General features: G+C 48.8%; 1 protein-coding gene across 1 annotated transcript; it reads right to left on the reverse strand.

Moving 5' to 3' along the window:
• Nucleotides 1–752: 752 nt before the first annotated feature.
• Nucleotides 753–15,974, reverse strand: LOC143695345 (uncharacterized). The gene is made up of 20 exons (XM_077186851.1): nt 15,856–15,974; nt 14,270–14,610; nt 13,769–13,898; nt 13,543–13,636; nt 12,503–12,653; nt 11,456–11,618; nt 10,641–10,766; nt 9,548–9,616; nt 8,604–8,726; nt 8,152–8,307; nt 7,504–7,557; nt 6,561–6,778; nt 5,620–5,696; nt 5,367–5,477; nt 4,203–4,289; nt 3,339–3,446; nt 2,864–2,985; nt 2,491–2,613; nt 1,741–1,783; nt 753–1,608 (listed from the first exon to the last, which is right to left on the reverse strand). Exons 2-20 carry the CDS (start codon nt 14,442–14,444, stop codon nt 1,531–1,533), a joined length of 2,208 nt encoding a protein of 735 aa, XP_077042966.1. The 5' UTR covers nt 14,445–14,610; nt 15,856–15,974; the 3' UTR covers nt 753–1,530.
• Nucleotides 15,975–16,128: the final 154 nt, after the last annotated feature.

The following is a 16,128-nucleotide window of genomic DNA, read 5'->3' on the forward strand; positions in this document are numbered from 1 at the left end:
CAGTAAAGTTGAGCAGGGATCAATAATGGAGAAGGGTTTATTTACAGGAAAGAAGCATTTCCCAGATTTCCTGTGCCAAGGGGGTGAAATCCAGGCTGGAAGGGGACACAAAGCCCCTGCCCTAAATCTGCTCCCAGTCCCTCTTTGGGGTCCTGGGATGGGGGGATCTGGAGGAGACTCAGCCTGGCCCAGGCAAACCCCAAGGGAAAAATTCAAACCCCAAAAAAAAACCCAAAATATTCAAAGGAAAACCTCAACTCCACAAAAAAAACCCCTGAACCCCCAAAAATCCCTCAACTTCCTAACAAAGCCCTAAATGCCCCCAAAACCCTCTCAACTCAGAAAAACCCCCCAAAACCCTCTCAACATCCTAAAAAAACCCAACCTCCCAAAATCCTTCAACTTCCTAAAAAAAACCATAAACCCTCACCAAAACCCTCAGCTTCCTAAAAAAAACCAACCTCCCAAAAAAACCCAATCTCCCAACAAAATAAACCCAAGAGGCAAAAAACCTCTCAAAGCCAAAAAACCCCAACCCCCAAAAACCCAGGACCAAAACACCCAATTAAAAAACCCAATTAAAAAAACCCCAAAGAAACCAAAGCCAAAAATAAATTCCCATGCCCAAAACAAAACACAACCCCAAAAACCCCACCCCAAACCAAGTGAACAACCAAAAAAACCACCCAAAATATCAATGTTACAGTGGAACTTAGAGAGTTTTAATGATCAAGGTGTCAGATTTCCATCCAGGTGCATTTTTGGTGGGAACTTTGGGATACCAAGAGCTGCAGAAGCCCCCAAACCCCTGTGGGAATGTGCAAAGTGCCCCTGGGCACATCCTGGGGCTCATTTTCCTGCCTGCCCAAGCACAGAGGGATCCCAAAGGGGCAGAGGCTCCAGAGTTCTTCCAGGTCAGAGTGAATTCCAAATTCCCATCAGATTTAGGATTTGGGAAATGCCACCTGCACCAATCTAAACTTTATTTTCAGCAGAAAACAAAAAGCCCAGCCTGCAAGCTGGATTATTTCCAAATCAAACCAGCTCTCCACTGCCCCACACTGGGGCTGCTTGAAGAAAATAAAGCTCAGTTTTATCTTCCAGCCTCTTGGTTCAGAATGAAACCCAAAATCAGAGCTGTGCAAACAGCACCTGACCCCAAACTGCTGCAGAGGGAGTTCTCAGCTCCCTGGTTTCCTGCTGGAAGCTTTTCCCTCTCAGCAGTTGCCTCTTGCAAGGTTTGTGTCCCAAAAAGAGGAAAAATTCTTTGCTGCTTCATGCTCCATCCAGAAGCTTTTGTCAGCTTCTGAAAACAACTCCAGCCTTCTGCCTCTTCCAACAACTCCTGAAAATGTGGAACTGCAAGAAACTCCCAAAATGTGGCTCTGGTCCCACTCCAGAGCCAGGGAATTCAGTTTTCAGCTGACTCTTCCTGGAGGTGACAACCAAAGCAAACCCAAGGAACTCTCCAGGAAGAGACTGGATGGATGAAAAACCAACTGGAAAACATTCCTGAGGATTTGGTCCCAGTTAAAGCTTCTCAAAAGCACTGACGAACTTGGAAACTTCCTGGTGAACTGTGGTGCCAAAGGGGAGCTGCCCCAAGCCCTGGCAAGAGACAGAACACTTAATTCCCTTCAGGAATGGTTTTTTTTTTTTGATACAAAAACCATTTCAATATTTGATTGGTGAGGGGTATCAGGGTTTGCTGATAAATCCTACAAACATTGGGATACTCACAGACTCATGGAAAAAGGTGCAGAGCTGCTTGGCCCAGGGACATCTGAAACACAGAGAAATTCCCACTCATTCCCTCCCAGCTGGCCACAGCTGCAGCCACCCCTGGCTTTGCATGGCTCAAAAATCCACAAAAATCCAACAGGTCACAGCTGCAAGCCAAGGTGATTCCAGATTTACAGGAGAATGATTGGGGGGAACCCCAGGGTTTGCAGGTGGCTCTGGGGGAGTTCCCAGGGGGAAAATCCCAGGATTTATTGCAGGTGGCTCTGGGCAGTCCCAATGGGACAATCCCAGAATTTCAGGTGGCTCTGGGGCAGTCCCAAAGGGACAATGCCAGGATTTATTGCAGGGGGCTCTGGGGTAGTTCCCAATGGGACAATTCCAGGATTTATTTCAGTCCCAATGGGACAATCCCAAGACTTCTTGCAGGTGGCCCTGGGCAGTCCCAAAGGGACAATTCCAGGATTTATTTCAGGTGGCTCTGGGGCCAATCCAGTCCCAATGGGACAATCCCAGGATTTATTGCAGGTGGCTCTGGGGTAGTTCCCAGGGGGACAATTCCAGGATTTATTTCAGGTGGCCCTGGGCAGTCCCAAAGGGACAATTCCAGGATTTCAGGTGGCTCTGGGGCCAATCCAGTCCCAATGGGACAATCCCAGGATTTACTGCAGGTGGCCCTGGGTTATTCCCCACTCTCAGAATGGGACAATGCCAGGACTGATTTCAGGGGGCCCTGGGGCAGTCACTCACAGGTGCAGGTTCTCTATGACCACGTTGAGGCTGAAGAGCCCCACAGATTGCATCCTCTTGTGTCTGCAGGTCAGGAACAGGCACAGGAACTCCCCCACGTACTGGGGACCAAGGTTCTGCCACCTGGACAACAAAACCACAGGGGTTGAGGCACTGGGAGCAGCCAATTCCCACAGAGCCAAGGCAGGAGATGCTGCCAGCAGTGCTGGAAGCCAGGGGGGCTCTCCCAGGGCCAAGGGAAGGAGGTGCCCCCTCTGTCCCTGCTCCCCAGAGCCATGGTGGAGGAACTTCACCCCAGCTGTGCACTCCCCAGATCCACAGCCCCATTGTCCCTGTGCTGCATTGCCAGGGCAGGCAGACAGGGCTCACTCACACTCTCAGCATGGTCCCCTCCTCCCGACTCAGGTCCCTCAGGAGCAGGTTGGCAGTGCCACACAGGATGTGCTCCTCACAGCAGAGCTGGTCCAGCAGCAGCCTCAGAGCCCAGAAGTTTTTCTAAGAAGAGATAAAATATGATTTAACCTCAGTGCCAATCATTCCTGGAAATAAATTAAAAAAAAAAAAAAAGAATAAAAATCGAAGTCAAATTAAACGTGGCTAAAACTTCTCTACCTCCATATCTGCTCCAGAGTTTAGACTGTGCTAATCTTTTAATCTTATCACACACCCCCAAAAAAAAAATAATCTTTCAGGCCCTTCTTAGAAGCTTTTCTTAATAACCCAACATTTTTCACTGCTGGGGATAAATCCCTTTGTTGTCATCACAGGATGGTGTTTTCATCATCTCAGAGATTTTAAACATTATTTGTTTCCATCTCTTAGAACAGGAATCAGTTTGTAGGACTCACCCCAAAAGCCAGGACTACCTCCAAGAAGGAAGTCAAGTGGGGAAGGTCACAACACAGCATCTGCTGCACTGCTTGCACTGCCAGGATGAGAGAAGCCTCGTGGTGCAGCTACACAAGAGACAGCAACAAGGGAAGAAATGCATTCAACAGCTGCTTTCCCTTCATTTACCCACTCAAACCAGCACTGAGTTATTCCAGGTCAGCCAGAGAGCTTGGAGGGCACACAAGAAACCCACAAGAACCTTATCAAGAGTTAAACACAGGGGCATGGAAGGGGGATTTTATTACTGGTGCTCTCCAAGTGCTCATATAAAAGAGGAATCTCACCCAGGAGCAGAAATAGGGAATTAAAAGGGAAAAAATCCAGCTCAGGAGTCACATCTTTGGGGAATAAACTGAAATTTCCTCCAAAAATATCAAAAAAGAGTAAGGCAGCTCCTTAGGAGAGTGCATTGAATATGGAATGTTATTCCTGCTGTCTTCAAACAAGTCCCACATACCTGAGACCCTTAATTGAAAAGAAATTTAGAACTTCTGGGCAATTCTGAGTTTTGGGAAGCCCCAGTGTCCTGTTTGAGCCAAACCCTGGGAGAAGTTAGGACACAATCAATTATTCCTGGCCCTCCTCCTTTATAAATCCATCAGTTTGGACAGGGATAAGGATTTCTCCTGGCCTGAAGATGTGCAGAGCAGAAGAGACCCTCAGTTCTCTACCTCCATATCTGCTCCAGGGTTTAGACTGTGCTAATCTTAATCTGATCACCCCCCAAAAAAATCTTTCAGGCCCCTCTTAGAAGCTTTTCTTAATAACCCAACATTTTTCACTGCTGGGGATAAATAAATCCCTTTGTTGTCATCACTCACCTGACCAGAGAAAACAGCAGATGGTAAAGAGACATTAACTCCAGACTTGAGATCCTCCAGGAAGTTGCCACTGGCTGCCAGCACATTCTGCAAGGGGACAGTGAGGGACAGGGATGGCAGATCCTCCCCAGACAAACCCCAAACCATGCCAGAAATGGGGCTTTCATGTGCATTTCAGTGATTTCCTCAGCATTTCTGCAGAGGATGGTGCCTGTTCCACATCACCCTCAAGGGGAATTGAGGCTCTGCAGCACCAACCAAACCCTATCATCAACAACTCTTCATTTTTGGAGGGCTGAGATGGAAAAATCACCTCATGGCAGGGACACCTCCCACTGTCCCAGCTGGCCTTGGGCACTGCCAGGGACCCAGGGACAGCCACAGCTTGGAGCCCCTTGCAGTCACTGTCATCTACTCTTCACCAAAAGCCCCCAGCATCTGCCAGTCTTGTCTAGATGGTCTCAGACAGGAGTAAAAATGGCATTATTGGTCTGTATTTAGGCACCCCAAACCATGCCAGAAATGGGGGTTTCATGTGCTTTCCAGTGACTTCCTCAGCATTTCTGCAGAGGATGGTGCCTGCCCACCCTCCCAGCCAGGAATTCCTTCCCCATCTCCCACCTGGCTCTGCCCTTTGGCAGTGGGAAGCCATTCCCCCTGTCCAGGCCCTTTCTGATCTGATCCATCTCACCATGGACAGACCCAGAAGCAGTGGCAGGCCTGAGCTGGGAGCAGAATGAATCCATTTCCAGCTGCCTTTAACACTCCTGAACCCCCACATGCTGCAGAGCCACCCTGGCACAGGATGAGGCACTGGAAGCTCACTTTGGCATCTGGGAGAAGGAGCCAATTCCCACATCCAGTGGAATCCAGTCCAAACCCAAGCCAGGAGGTTGGAATCCTGTCCAAACCCAAGGCAGGAGATTGGAATCCTGTCCAAACCCAAGCCAGGAGGTTGGAATCCTGTCCAAACCCAAGCCAGGAGGTTGGAATCCTGTCCAACCCCAAGGCAGGAGGTTGGAATCCTGTCCAAACCCCAAGGCAGGAGGTTGGAATCCTGTCCAACCCCAAGCCAGGAGGTTGGAATCCTGTCCAACCCCAAGCCAGGAGGTTGGAATCCTGTCCAACCCCAAGCCAGGAGGTTCTCCCAGCACTGTTTGGTACCTCTTGGAAGCTAAGGGGGGGCTCTCCCAGGGGTAAGGGGAGCAGGTGCCCCCTCTTTTCCAACAGATCACTGCTCCCCAAAATCATGATGAAGGAACTCCAACATTTGGCCTAAAAAACAACAGAACATTTGTGTTACAAAGTGAAGTTTGGGCAGAGGGGTGAATTATTCAGAGGAAAGAGAGGTCAGAGTAAATCCATGCTCTCTCAAGGAGTGGGAGCAGGAGGGAAGAGGGATTTTGGCCACACTCACATTCCTGTAGAGTGCCTCACTGCTGTAGAGCAGCTTGAGTGCCTGCTTAATTAGCACAGTGTTCCTCAGGGGAGAGCCTGCAGGGATGGAAATGAAAATTATCAAAGCCAGACCCCACACAGCCCAAGTGACTGCACAGCAGGAACTCAACCTGGATGTTCACTTGGTTCCAGGTTTGTTTCTGCACAGCCAGGAGGTGTTTACAGCTGCTCTGCACTGGTTTGTGGTGGAATGAATAAACATCAGCTACAAAGCACAGCTCTGGAAAGCTGCAAAGTGTGGGCACCATGCAGACTGAGCCAGGTGATCCCAGAGAAGTTTTGTTATGGACATCACACCACACTGAGGGAGCTCACACTTCCAAGAATTCTGCCCGTAGGGAACAACTCCCAAATGAATCTTCTGTGGCAGAAGGCACCCTGAGAGGTGACAGAACCCAGGACAGATGATGGCAATTATCAGAGCTCATGATTCTGATGATGAAACATCTCCCATCAGGAGGTTTTCTCCTCAAGGTCATGGCTGAGACATAAAGCCAAGTCCCCCATGACAGTGGCAATGCTGGGAGGGAATGAATGAAGGGCTTTGGATTTTCTCTGAATAGTTTCTCTTGCTTTGCTTTCAGCAGAAAATGAACTGACAAAATCAGTGTTTTAAGTGAAGTGAATAAATTCATGCCCCAATACACAGTCAGCCTTCCTGCCTGCTGTTTGGGTTGGAAAGAACCTCAAAGCCCATCCAGCCCCAACCCAACACCTCCCACTGTCCCAGGGGGCTCCAAGCCCTGTCCAGCCTGGCCTGGGACACCTCCAGGGATCCAGGGCCTCCCCACCCTCACCCAATCCCCAGCTGGGCTCAGGGTGTCCCTCCTCTGCCTGCCAGTGAGGAGCTGGAATGAAGTTCCCAGGGAAGGAAGGAAGGAAGGATGAAGTGCCACTTGCCAGCTGTAACCCAGGGCCCTGTCTCCAGCATGTCATTCCCAGAGGGAACACAGCCTGTCCTGAAGATCTTGAGGTAGACCTTGAACTGGCAGGGGGTGATCCTGCAGGCAGAGCAGCAGGCCAGGCTGTTCACAGGGAACAGCAGGGAGTGGGCAGCATCCAGGAAATTCCCAGTTTTGCACAGGTAGAAGGGAATCAGATCCCGAAGGTCCCGGAGCCTGGGAAGGGGAAATGAAGGTTTAGGGTTCATTAGGATGGGGTTTCTGTAGGATTTGTGGAGAGAGCTGGCTGGGCTTGACCATTACAGAGGGGAGGGAATAGAGAGGGGGGAAAAAGGGAGGAAAAAGCAGGGAAGGAAAGGGAGGAAAAAGAAGGAAATAGGGGGGAAAGAGAGGGGGAAAAAGGAAATAGGGGGGAAAGAGAGGGGGAAAAAGGAAATAGGGGGGAAAGAGAGGGGGAAAAAGGAAATAGGGGGGAAAGAGAGGGGGAAAAAGGAAATAGGGGGGAAAGAGAGGGGGAAAAAAGGAAATAGGGGGGAAAGAGAGGGGGGAAAAAGGAAATAGGGGGGAAAGAGAGGGGGGAAAAAGGAAATAGGGGGGAAAGAGAGGGGGGAAAAAGGAAATAGGGGGGAAAGAGAGGGGGGAAAAGGAAAGGGAGGAAAAGAGGGGGAAAAAGGAAAGGGAGGAAAAGAGGGGGAAAAAGGAAAGGGAGGAAAAGAGGGGGAAAAAGGAAAGGGAGGAAAAGAGGGGGAAAAAGGAAAGGGAGGAAAAGAGGGGGAAAAAGGAAAGGGAGGAAAAAGAGAAGGGAAAGAAAAGGGGGAGGAAGAGAGGGGAAAAGGAAAGGGAGGAAAAAGGAAAAGGGGAAAAGGGAAGGGAATAGGGGAATAGCAGAAAAGAGAGGGGAATAGGGGAAAAGAGAGAGGAAAAAGGGAAAAGCCATTTACCTTTGGTTTTCATTGCATTTCACAGCTCTCAGGTACCGAACAACCTCCTTGTACCTGGGGAGAAGGAGAGAAGGTGAGAAGGAAGGGAAGGAAGTGCAGAACTGTGCACAGGGCAAACAATGAAAGAAGCAAAGCAGGACAGCTTCCCACACAGGAGCCATTGCACAGCAGGACACAAACACAGCTGGAAAGAAGTTCCTAGAGGTTATTCTCAGATTATCTCAGCTCTGGCAAAATAAAACCAGAGGTTGCCTTGCAGCTGAATTCTTTAAGTGGACTGGATTCTTTGCAATATTGGATTTTCTGAAGGCCCAGAGCAGACTCTTCTGGCTGCCTTCCACTGGTCAGCCTCTGATGAAGAGGAACTGCTTGAAACATCAACATGTAAAACCTGCAGAGTTTATGCAGACACAGAAATGAGCCACTCCAGCAATCTTTATTTGGTCCTGAGGCGTTCAAAGGGCTCTGAGCGACTTCAAAAAGCTCCTGGCCTTGTTGGGAGGAAAAAAAATTAAAAGAAAGAGTTTGTTTTGTGTTTCCCCATACCAAAGTACAGTTTTGTGTTTCCCCATACCAAAGTACAGAGGTTTGGAGCAGTCAAAATGTAAGAATTGAGTTCACCAAGTGGAAAAGCCAAAGCAATCTCACTTCTTTTTCTCCAGCAGCTTCTCCACTCGAGCCTCCACAACAGGGAGTGCTTCCCACAGGTAGGTTTTCCTTCCTTTCTGTCTCCTCTGCCCAGTGATGTTCTGGCCTTTTAAAACTGTGGTCAGTAGCATGTGGTCCCAGGGCAAAACATTCAAGCTGGAAGGATAAAAACAAAGCAAAATTTTAACTGTGTTTTGTTGTACACCACTCATTAGCTCCTTGAAGGATTGTGAAATTTGATTAATAAAACATTTTGGGGTTTAGAGCTCAGTTCTGGGGGAAAGGAAATAAAACTTTAGGGAGAACAGCTCAGTCATGGCATCAAACAACAACCAGGGAAAGCAGCAAATACTGAAATATTCTTCTAAAATGCTCCCACTTTTATTATCAGGGAAAGAATATTCCACAGGCAACTGGATCCAAACTGAACACTCAGAAGCCCCAGAACTCACCTGTTGGAGAAGGCATAGCAGTGGCAGGGAAGGGAGATGGACTGGAAAAACTCCACAAACTTGTCATAAAGAATTTTTGGGAAGTCACACAGCACCAGCATCCTCTGAAGTCGGGTTATGATCCTGTGATTTGAAAAGAAAAATAATTCAGAAAGGGTATTTTAAATTAGGTGAGTTACTAACAAGTTCTTTTTAATCATATGGGAAACTGCACAAATTTGGGGTTTTTTTTGTTTGGTTCTGTATGTGAATTTCTGCTTTAAGTTTTGTAGTGAATAATGAAATTATTCTTGTGCTGTTATTTCTAAAACCAAGGTTCTGTGGGGTTTAAGCTTTAAAACAAAGATCTCCAAGGACTGTGTACAGCAAACACTTCAAACTGTGCAGGGCTTGAGCTCCTGCACCTTTCCCTGCTACTGCAACCATTTCTGTATTACTTGATAAGTGGAGATAAAAAAGAAGAGTTTACTCTTTAAAATTTTGGCAGGGAGGTAAAGACAAACTCTTTGCCTTTTTTGTTCCAAGTAAGAAATTAAAAAAATCAAGAATAGCAATTGAAAATGAGAACTGCTGAAGGATTTGGGTTGTACTTGTCAGTAGTTCCAGAGAAGGTGAGAACATAGAACTGGGTTGGAAAGAATTGAACTCCTCACTCATCAGCCTTCTCTGGCAGGTGAATCTGGGGGGAAAGGTGAAGGACAGAGCTAAAATGGGAAGTGAATTAAGCCAAGGGAGCTGGGTGTCCTCATTCTCCAGCCTCTGGGGGAGCTTTTCCATGCTCCATGCCAGGGGACTCCTGCCAGGCTGCTGCTGTGCCCTCTCCTTGGTGTAACAACCACAACCTGCCCTGGCCTCCCACGTGCCTCTGAACACGGGATTTGTCACCTGCAACACGTTTTAAAGCCAAGGAGAAAGTCTGCAGCCAACAAGGAAACCAATCTTACCTCTGGAACAGAAATGGGACAGCAATCCTTAGGGAAGCAGTGTGGCTAAGGTTCTGACAGCTCCTAAGGCTGGAAAAAACCAACACTGGTTAATGCCTGCCTCCCCTTCCTGCCTCTTCCCCTTCTTTGTACTCCACTGTTGAGGAAAACACTTGCTAAGGAAAAATCTTGGAAGCTGGCATGCTGAAAAAACATTCCTGCAAAGACTGAAACAAGTGCTGAAGTGCAAAACACAGTGAAAAATTCCCAGGTAACAAATGCAGCCTGCTCCTTGCAAATCTGGATCTCTCCTCAGCAGGAACTGCAGGGGAGCTGCTCTTTCAAACCAATCCAGACACCATTTCCTTCTCTTTTACCAAAACCCCTGAATTTAAACCCCAGAATGTTCATGTTTCACAAAGTCAAGCTCCCTGTGTTGTTGGAAGATGTTTTGCTGAGTTGCTATGTGCACTTCGAAGTGCTAAGTGAGGTTAAATGCTGGTCAAGTGTTATTTCCCCTTAAATCGTTAAGGTTAAGTTTTAAGCTAAGCCTAAGTTAGGTGTAAGTGTTGTTTCTTTGTTGAATTGCTGTGCTTAAGGTATAATTTAAAGTACTCTTAAGCGGGAGTGCTGTAAAGCTTTTAAGGCCCAGCTCCTTTTTGTGTTTGCTGCTCCCTTTGTCCCACAGTGCCCTCGGTGGCTCTCGGTTCGTTTCCTTTCCTGAATGCCTGGATTATGTTCGGTTTTGTTGTTGCTTGTTTGCCTTTGTTGTGCCTAAGCTCTCCTGTAAGCACTGGAGCAAACCTTGCCAACCAACCTTGTTGTTTAATATTAAATCTGGCTTTTTTCCCTTGGCAGGGATTTCTGACAGAGATCTCAAACTCTCATTCCTGCTGAACCTTTCCCTCTCACATCCAAGCTCTTTTTCCCCAAATCCCTCCTGCTCCAAATCCCACTTCTCCCTCAATGTGTTCATCTTCCTCTTGCTGTGCTGCAGCCCGGGCTGGGATTTTTACACTTTCCTGATAAACAAACCCCCAGGATTCTCTCACCAATTCCCCTCCCCTGGAGGAAACAAGGAAGATCCCCCACTCTCTGTGGGCCAGGTACTTACAGAGCAGGGTCTTTGTGCAGGGCAATCTGTTTAGCTGCTCCCAGCAGCATGACAGCAGCAGCTTTGGGGCTTTCTTGGTCTGCCTGATTTAAAAATCTTGTTACCAGCTCGAAAACATCAGAATACCTGAGAAAGTCAAGTGGCCTGTAAGATCAAGGGTCTGCAACAACGGATTTCCTAAACAAGTGGTAATTGTGGCCATCCCACAGCTTGAGAGCAATCAAGAGCCCGGCCTTGCCTTCAGAGATCTCCAGCACGCTGAGGAGGTGCTGGCACAACCAGTATTTTGGAATTTTGAAGGTTTGTTATACCAGTGAAAAGATGACACATTCTAAGAAATAAATTAGTAAAAAAAAACAACCTAGAATAATTTGGATTGGAAGGATACCTTAAATTCCAACCCCAGCACCTCCCACTGTCCCAGGCTGCTCCAAACCCCGTTCCACCCGGCCTTGGGCACTGCCAGGGATCCAGGGGCAGCCCCAGCTGCTCTGGGAAGCTGTGCCAGGGCTGCCCACCCTCCCAGAGAAGGATTCCTTCCCAATATCCCACCTAAAGCCACCCCAAAGCCCAGGCCTCAGGTTCCCACTTTGCCAGGTTATAACAATCAGAGATGCTCAGGTGTCCTGCCCAGCACAGGAGATTTAAAGCCACATTGAAGAGGGATTTTAAACTACAGCCAAATGCAATTTATCTTGCTGACCATACAAGTTCTCTCCACTCTTATTTTTGCTGTCTCAGGTGCCACAACTTTGATTATAACTCATTAAATAAATCAAAGTTGCCCTGACAAACTCAAATCTGTTGTCACTTACTTGTACACCACCTCCATATTCCGTGAGCTGCAGACCCTGCACTGCCCTGGGGGCAGCTTTGGCTGGCAGCAGCATTCATATCCTGGGGGACAGATCCTTTCTCCTATCAGGTATTTGTTATAGGCTACAGAAAGATCCCTGATGAATTTTTCTAGGAGATCCCCTAAGAGACAAGACAAAAAAAAATCACATGAAGATTTTTCCATGGTGTTTTTCAAAATCAAAAGACAAAGTTCACATGTGAAATTATTCAGGAAATTGTTTGCATCCAGTTTTATCAGTCAGGAAAGCTTTGCTGCTGAAAGAGGGGAAATTTAGGTGGGATATTGGGAATGAGCAGTTCCCTGGGAGGGTGGGGAGGCCCTGGCACAGGGCGCTCAGAGAAGCTGCCCAAGGCCACGCTGGATGGGGCTTGGAGCACCCTGGGATAGTGGGAGCTGTCCCTGCCCAAGGAATGGGGTTGGAATGAGATCATCTTCCAGCTCCATTCCACCCCAAACCATTCTGTGATTCTCCCAGGTGGAGAAAAGCAGGAATCTGCACCTGCAAACCCTGGTCCAAGCATGGAAAAAGAAAACAGGAGCAACAATTTACTCCTTAAAAACTCCCCAAGGATTGGAGTGGAGCAGCCAAGCTGTTCCCCAGGGCAGGGCCTGAGCAGCCCCAGGTGTTTGGGGACAGAGCAGCCAGGACAGGGCCTGAGCAGGTGTTTGGGGACAGAGCAGCCAGGACAGGACCTGAGCAGGTGTTTGGGGACAGAGCAGCCAGGACAGGACCTGAGCAGCCCCAGGTGTTTGGGGACAGAGCAGCCAGGACAGGACCTGAGCAGGTGTTTGGGGACAGAGCAGCCAGGACAGGACCTGAGCAGGTCCCTGGGGACAGAGCAGCCAGGACAGGACCTGAGCAGGTCCCTGGGGACAGAGCAGCCAGGACAGGGCCTGAGCAGGTCCCTGGGGACAGAGCAGCCAGGACAGGGCCTGAGCAGGGCCCTGGGGACAGAGCAGCCAGGACAGGACCTGAGCAGGGCCCTGGGGACACAGCACCCACCCCCACGCCGCAGCTCTGTGTCCAGCTCCAGCAGCTCCAGGTTGAAGGTGGCCAGGATTCCAGCCAGGGCAAAGTTCCTCTGTGCCTTCCAGAAGTTGCTCTTGTTGTGGGCATTGCAGTGGCACAGGGAAGGGACTGTCCAGAGCTGGCACTGTGTCAGAAAATACAAAATAGGGAGAGGTTGCTGGGTTTTGTGTTTTCCCCTGAGCACTGAGTGAGGGGTTACAATTCCTTTTATCCTCCTTGAACCTGACTAAGTATTTTGACAGGCAACAATTTGATATCATGGCAACCATTCAAAAAAGCCCCTTATTGATTACCTGTCATTGCTGAGCCCTTCACAGAGAACCTCAGGGCTGGCACCCTCCCCACTGCAAACTGAGCCCTGTCTTTGCATGCTCACCCCAACTTTGCCCACAGCTCAAAGTCTTCTGAAATTCACAAAAGGCACAAGCAAATAAAGCACCCCCACACAATTCCCTCCACTCCTGACTCCAGTGGGGACAGTCTAGAAAGCTGGCATTTCTCTAATTCATTAAAAAATGTCTGATGTAGTAATCTGATTTTATGAAATGCACTGTGTGCCCAAAGCAAACAGGACATACAAATAAATGTATGTTTACCCCAACAGAACCACACTTTTAGTAGTTATGAGGAGCTGTTAATCAAATTTCCTGTATTATTCTCTTAGAGCCCTTAACTCTTTCCTGGGAGTGCAGAATTACTGACTCCTAATCTATCCTATTTCTTTGCCAGCTTTGATACAGATACCTTGTTATTGTGCACTGCTTTATGCAACCTGCTTTGTTCCATCCTGTGTAATAAATAACTGCTTAAAGCCCTTTCTCTGCTCCCTCCTGTCTATTCAATAAATAACTCATCTGATACTAGACCTGACCTTAAGAACTCGTGAGCTAGAGTGATTTAGGCACAGTCACCTGAGCAGAGCTGCTGCCAAAAACCTGAGCCTAAGGCAGGGCTTGGCTAAAGCTCTGTTTGATGCACAGCTTTGTCTCCTGCAGGCTGTGCCCTGCCCTTACCTCAGCAGCCAGTTTGTCACAGATGTAGCAGTAGCACTGGTCACAAATATCTGCATTTTTCCCAAGGGGGAAGCAAGTGTCACTCTCTCTCCTCCTGCAGGGTTGAAAACCAGAGGGTTCATTAGGAAAATCACATCCTCACCCAGCTGTGCTGCTGCCTGCAGCTGTTACAAAGGGAAATGTGGAGAATGGGAGCCCAAGGGGGACTGCCCAGCCCTGGACATACTCAAAGGGCTGCGTGGTGCAGTCGTGCCTGGCGTGAGGCATCACATTGGCTTGTTTGCAGTAGGTGACCACTAAATCCCCCTCCTCATCCACCAGCTCCTCTGATTTCTTCTCTTCCAGGGGAGACTTCTCTGCAGGAAAGAGAGCAGGAGGTGTAAATCAGTGCTAGAAATTACTGAGATTTACTTTTTGAGCACTTTCCAGCACATCTTTTTAGGATCTGACAGAATGGCACAGAAAACTTCCATGAACTATCAAGCCAAATCAAAAAGGACCCAGCTGAAAAGGCCCAATCTGAGCTCAATTTGAAGTATTTCAAAACCACACAGCAGCATCCTTTGAAGTAGTGCCATCAAAGATATCCCTACAAACTGGGGATTTCCTCCTGGTTTTATTCACTTGTGCAGCACAAGGACAGATTTCAAGCGTAACACAGAATTAATTCAGTTTATTCCCTAAATCTTTCAGGGAATTCCAGCAGCAGCAAGGGAACAGCTCTTACCCTGTGGCTCTACAAACAGGACTGAACTGCCTTGGGTGCTCTCCCCTTCATCTTCATCATCATCATCACTGATCAGGATTACATTGTCCTCCTCCTCCTTTTCTGATGGCCACACGGCCACCAACTTCCAAATTGGAACCACCTGGCAGTCACCAGGGTAACACTGGCCATCCATTTGTACTTTTGAGGTGTTTTCTTGAACAAGGGAAGAAAAAGACTCCTCTGAGACCCAAGTTCTTCTTCTCTGCTGGGTAAACTACACTAGAGACAGAGATGTTTCATCCTCAGTGCACTCAGCACCTCAGAACCCACTGGAGCTTCCATCCAGAGCCCAAGGAACCCTGAAAATAAGAAGAAAAACAAAGAAAAAACTTTAAAATATGAGATGAGCTGTTCCAGTGGGTTTGGTGGGAATGGCTGTGGAATGAGGAGAAGGGGAATGAGTTCCCACTGACAGGGAAAGGTTAGAGGGGATTTTGGGATAAATCCTTTCCTGGGAGGGTGGGGAGGCCCTGGCAAAGGTTCCCAGAGAAGCTGTGGTTGTTCCTGGATCCCTAGGAGTGTCCAAAGCCAGGCTGGATGTGCCTTGGAGCACCCTGATCGAGTGGAAGGTGTCCCTGCCCATGGCAAGTGGTGGGACTGGATTGTTGGAAATGATGCAAATTAAATGTGGGACCAATGAATGAGAATTGCTTTGGGTTTTGTGTGTATAAATCTGCCAGCTGTCTAGTAAAGAACCACCTGCATATGGAACATTTCCCGTGGCACATCCTGGCCAGAATAAAGTAAATCCTCACTCTATCACTATATAGGGCCGGAAGGGTTTTTTATCTTTACTCTTCCCAAATTTTGCTGTTAAAGTTCCTTCCATCCCAAACCGTTCCAGAATTCCACTGCAACAACTCCTGTTAACAGCAACTCAGATGTCCCCTAACCCAACCACACCACAAACACCCAGAACAGCAACAAAACCACTACTCCCTCTTCCCTTCCCAAACTCAATCATCCCCCATTTCACCCCTGTCCCAAACTCAAATATCTCCCACCTCAACTCATTCCCAAACTCCAACATTCCCCTTTCCAAACTCCAACATCCTCCATCTCACCCCACTCTCAAACTCCAGCATCCTCCATCTAACCCCATTCCCAAACTTCAACATCCTCCATCTCACCCCATTCCCAAACTCCAACATCCCCCATCTCACCCCATTCCCAAACTCCAACATCCCCCATCTCACCCCATTCCCAAACTCCAACATCCCCCATCTCACCCCATTCCCAAACTCCAACATCCTCCATCTCATCCCTCCCCACAACAAGTGGTGATGTTACAGCACCTGGGAGGGAAAATCTCAGCACTGATTCCGAGGAAATTTTTCACTAACAAGAATCAGTTAAAGAAAATCTAGGAAAAGATTTTAACCGAAGCAGAACCTGCCCATGGCAGGGGCTTGAAACTGAATGGTCTTTAAAGTCCCTTCCTTTAATTTCCCACTCCCTTCCCCTCCCTCCGGCACCCCCAACGCCTCACACGCCGCTCGCCCCCCGGCCCCAAACCGCCTCCTCCCAACGCACCCCCGACCAACCTCCCCCAGAGCAGTCGGGTGCCCGCTCAGCCCTTCCAGCCGTGCCGTCCTGCCCGGGATTCCCGGAGAATTCCTGGCGTTTTCCCGGAGTTTTCCCGGGATTCCCGGCGTTGGCTTTCCCGCTCACCCGCACCCCTCTCCCGCCGCCCGCCACTCTTTGAAGGCCCGAGCGCTTCCGGGCCGGGCCCCGCCCGCCCTTCCGCCCTCACCGCGCCGCCTGAGGGCTGCGGGCCGCCGCCATGTTGGCTGAGGGCACGGGCTGCCAAGCGTTAA

The sequence above is a fragment of the Agelaius phoeniceus genome, chromosome 16 (genome assembly GCF_051311805.1).
Source record: "Agelaius phoeniceus isolate bAgePho1 chromosome 16, bAgePho1.hap1, whole genome shotgun sequence".
Lineage (NCBI taxonomy): Eukaryota > Metazoa > Chordata > Aves > Passeriformes > Icteridae > Agelaius > Agelaius phoeniceus.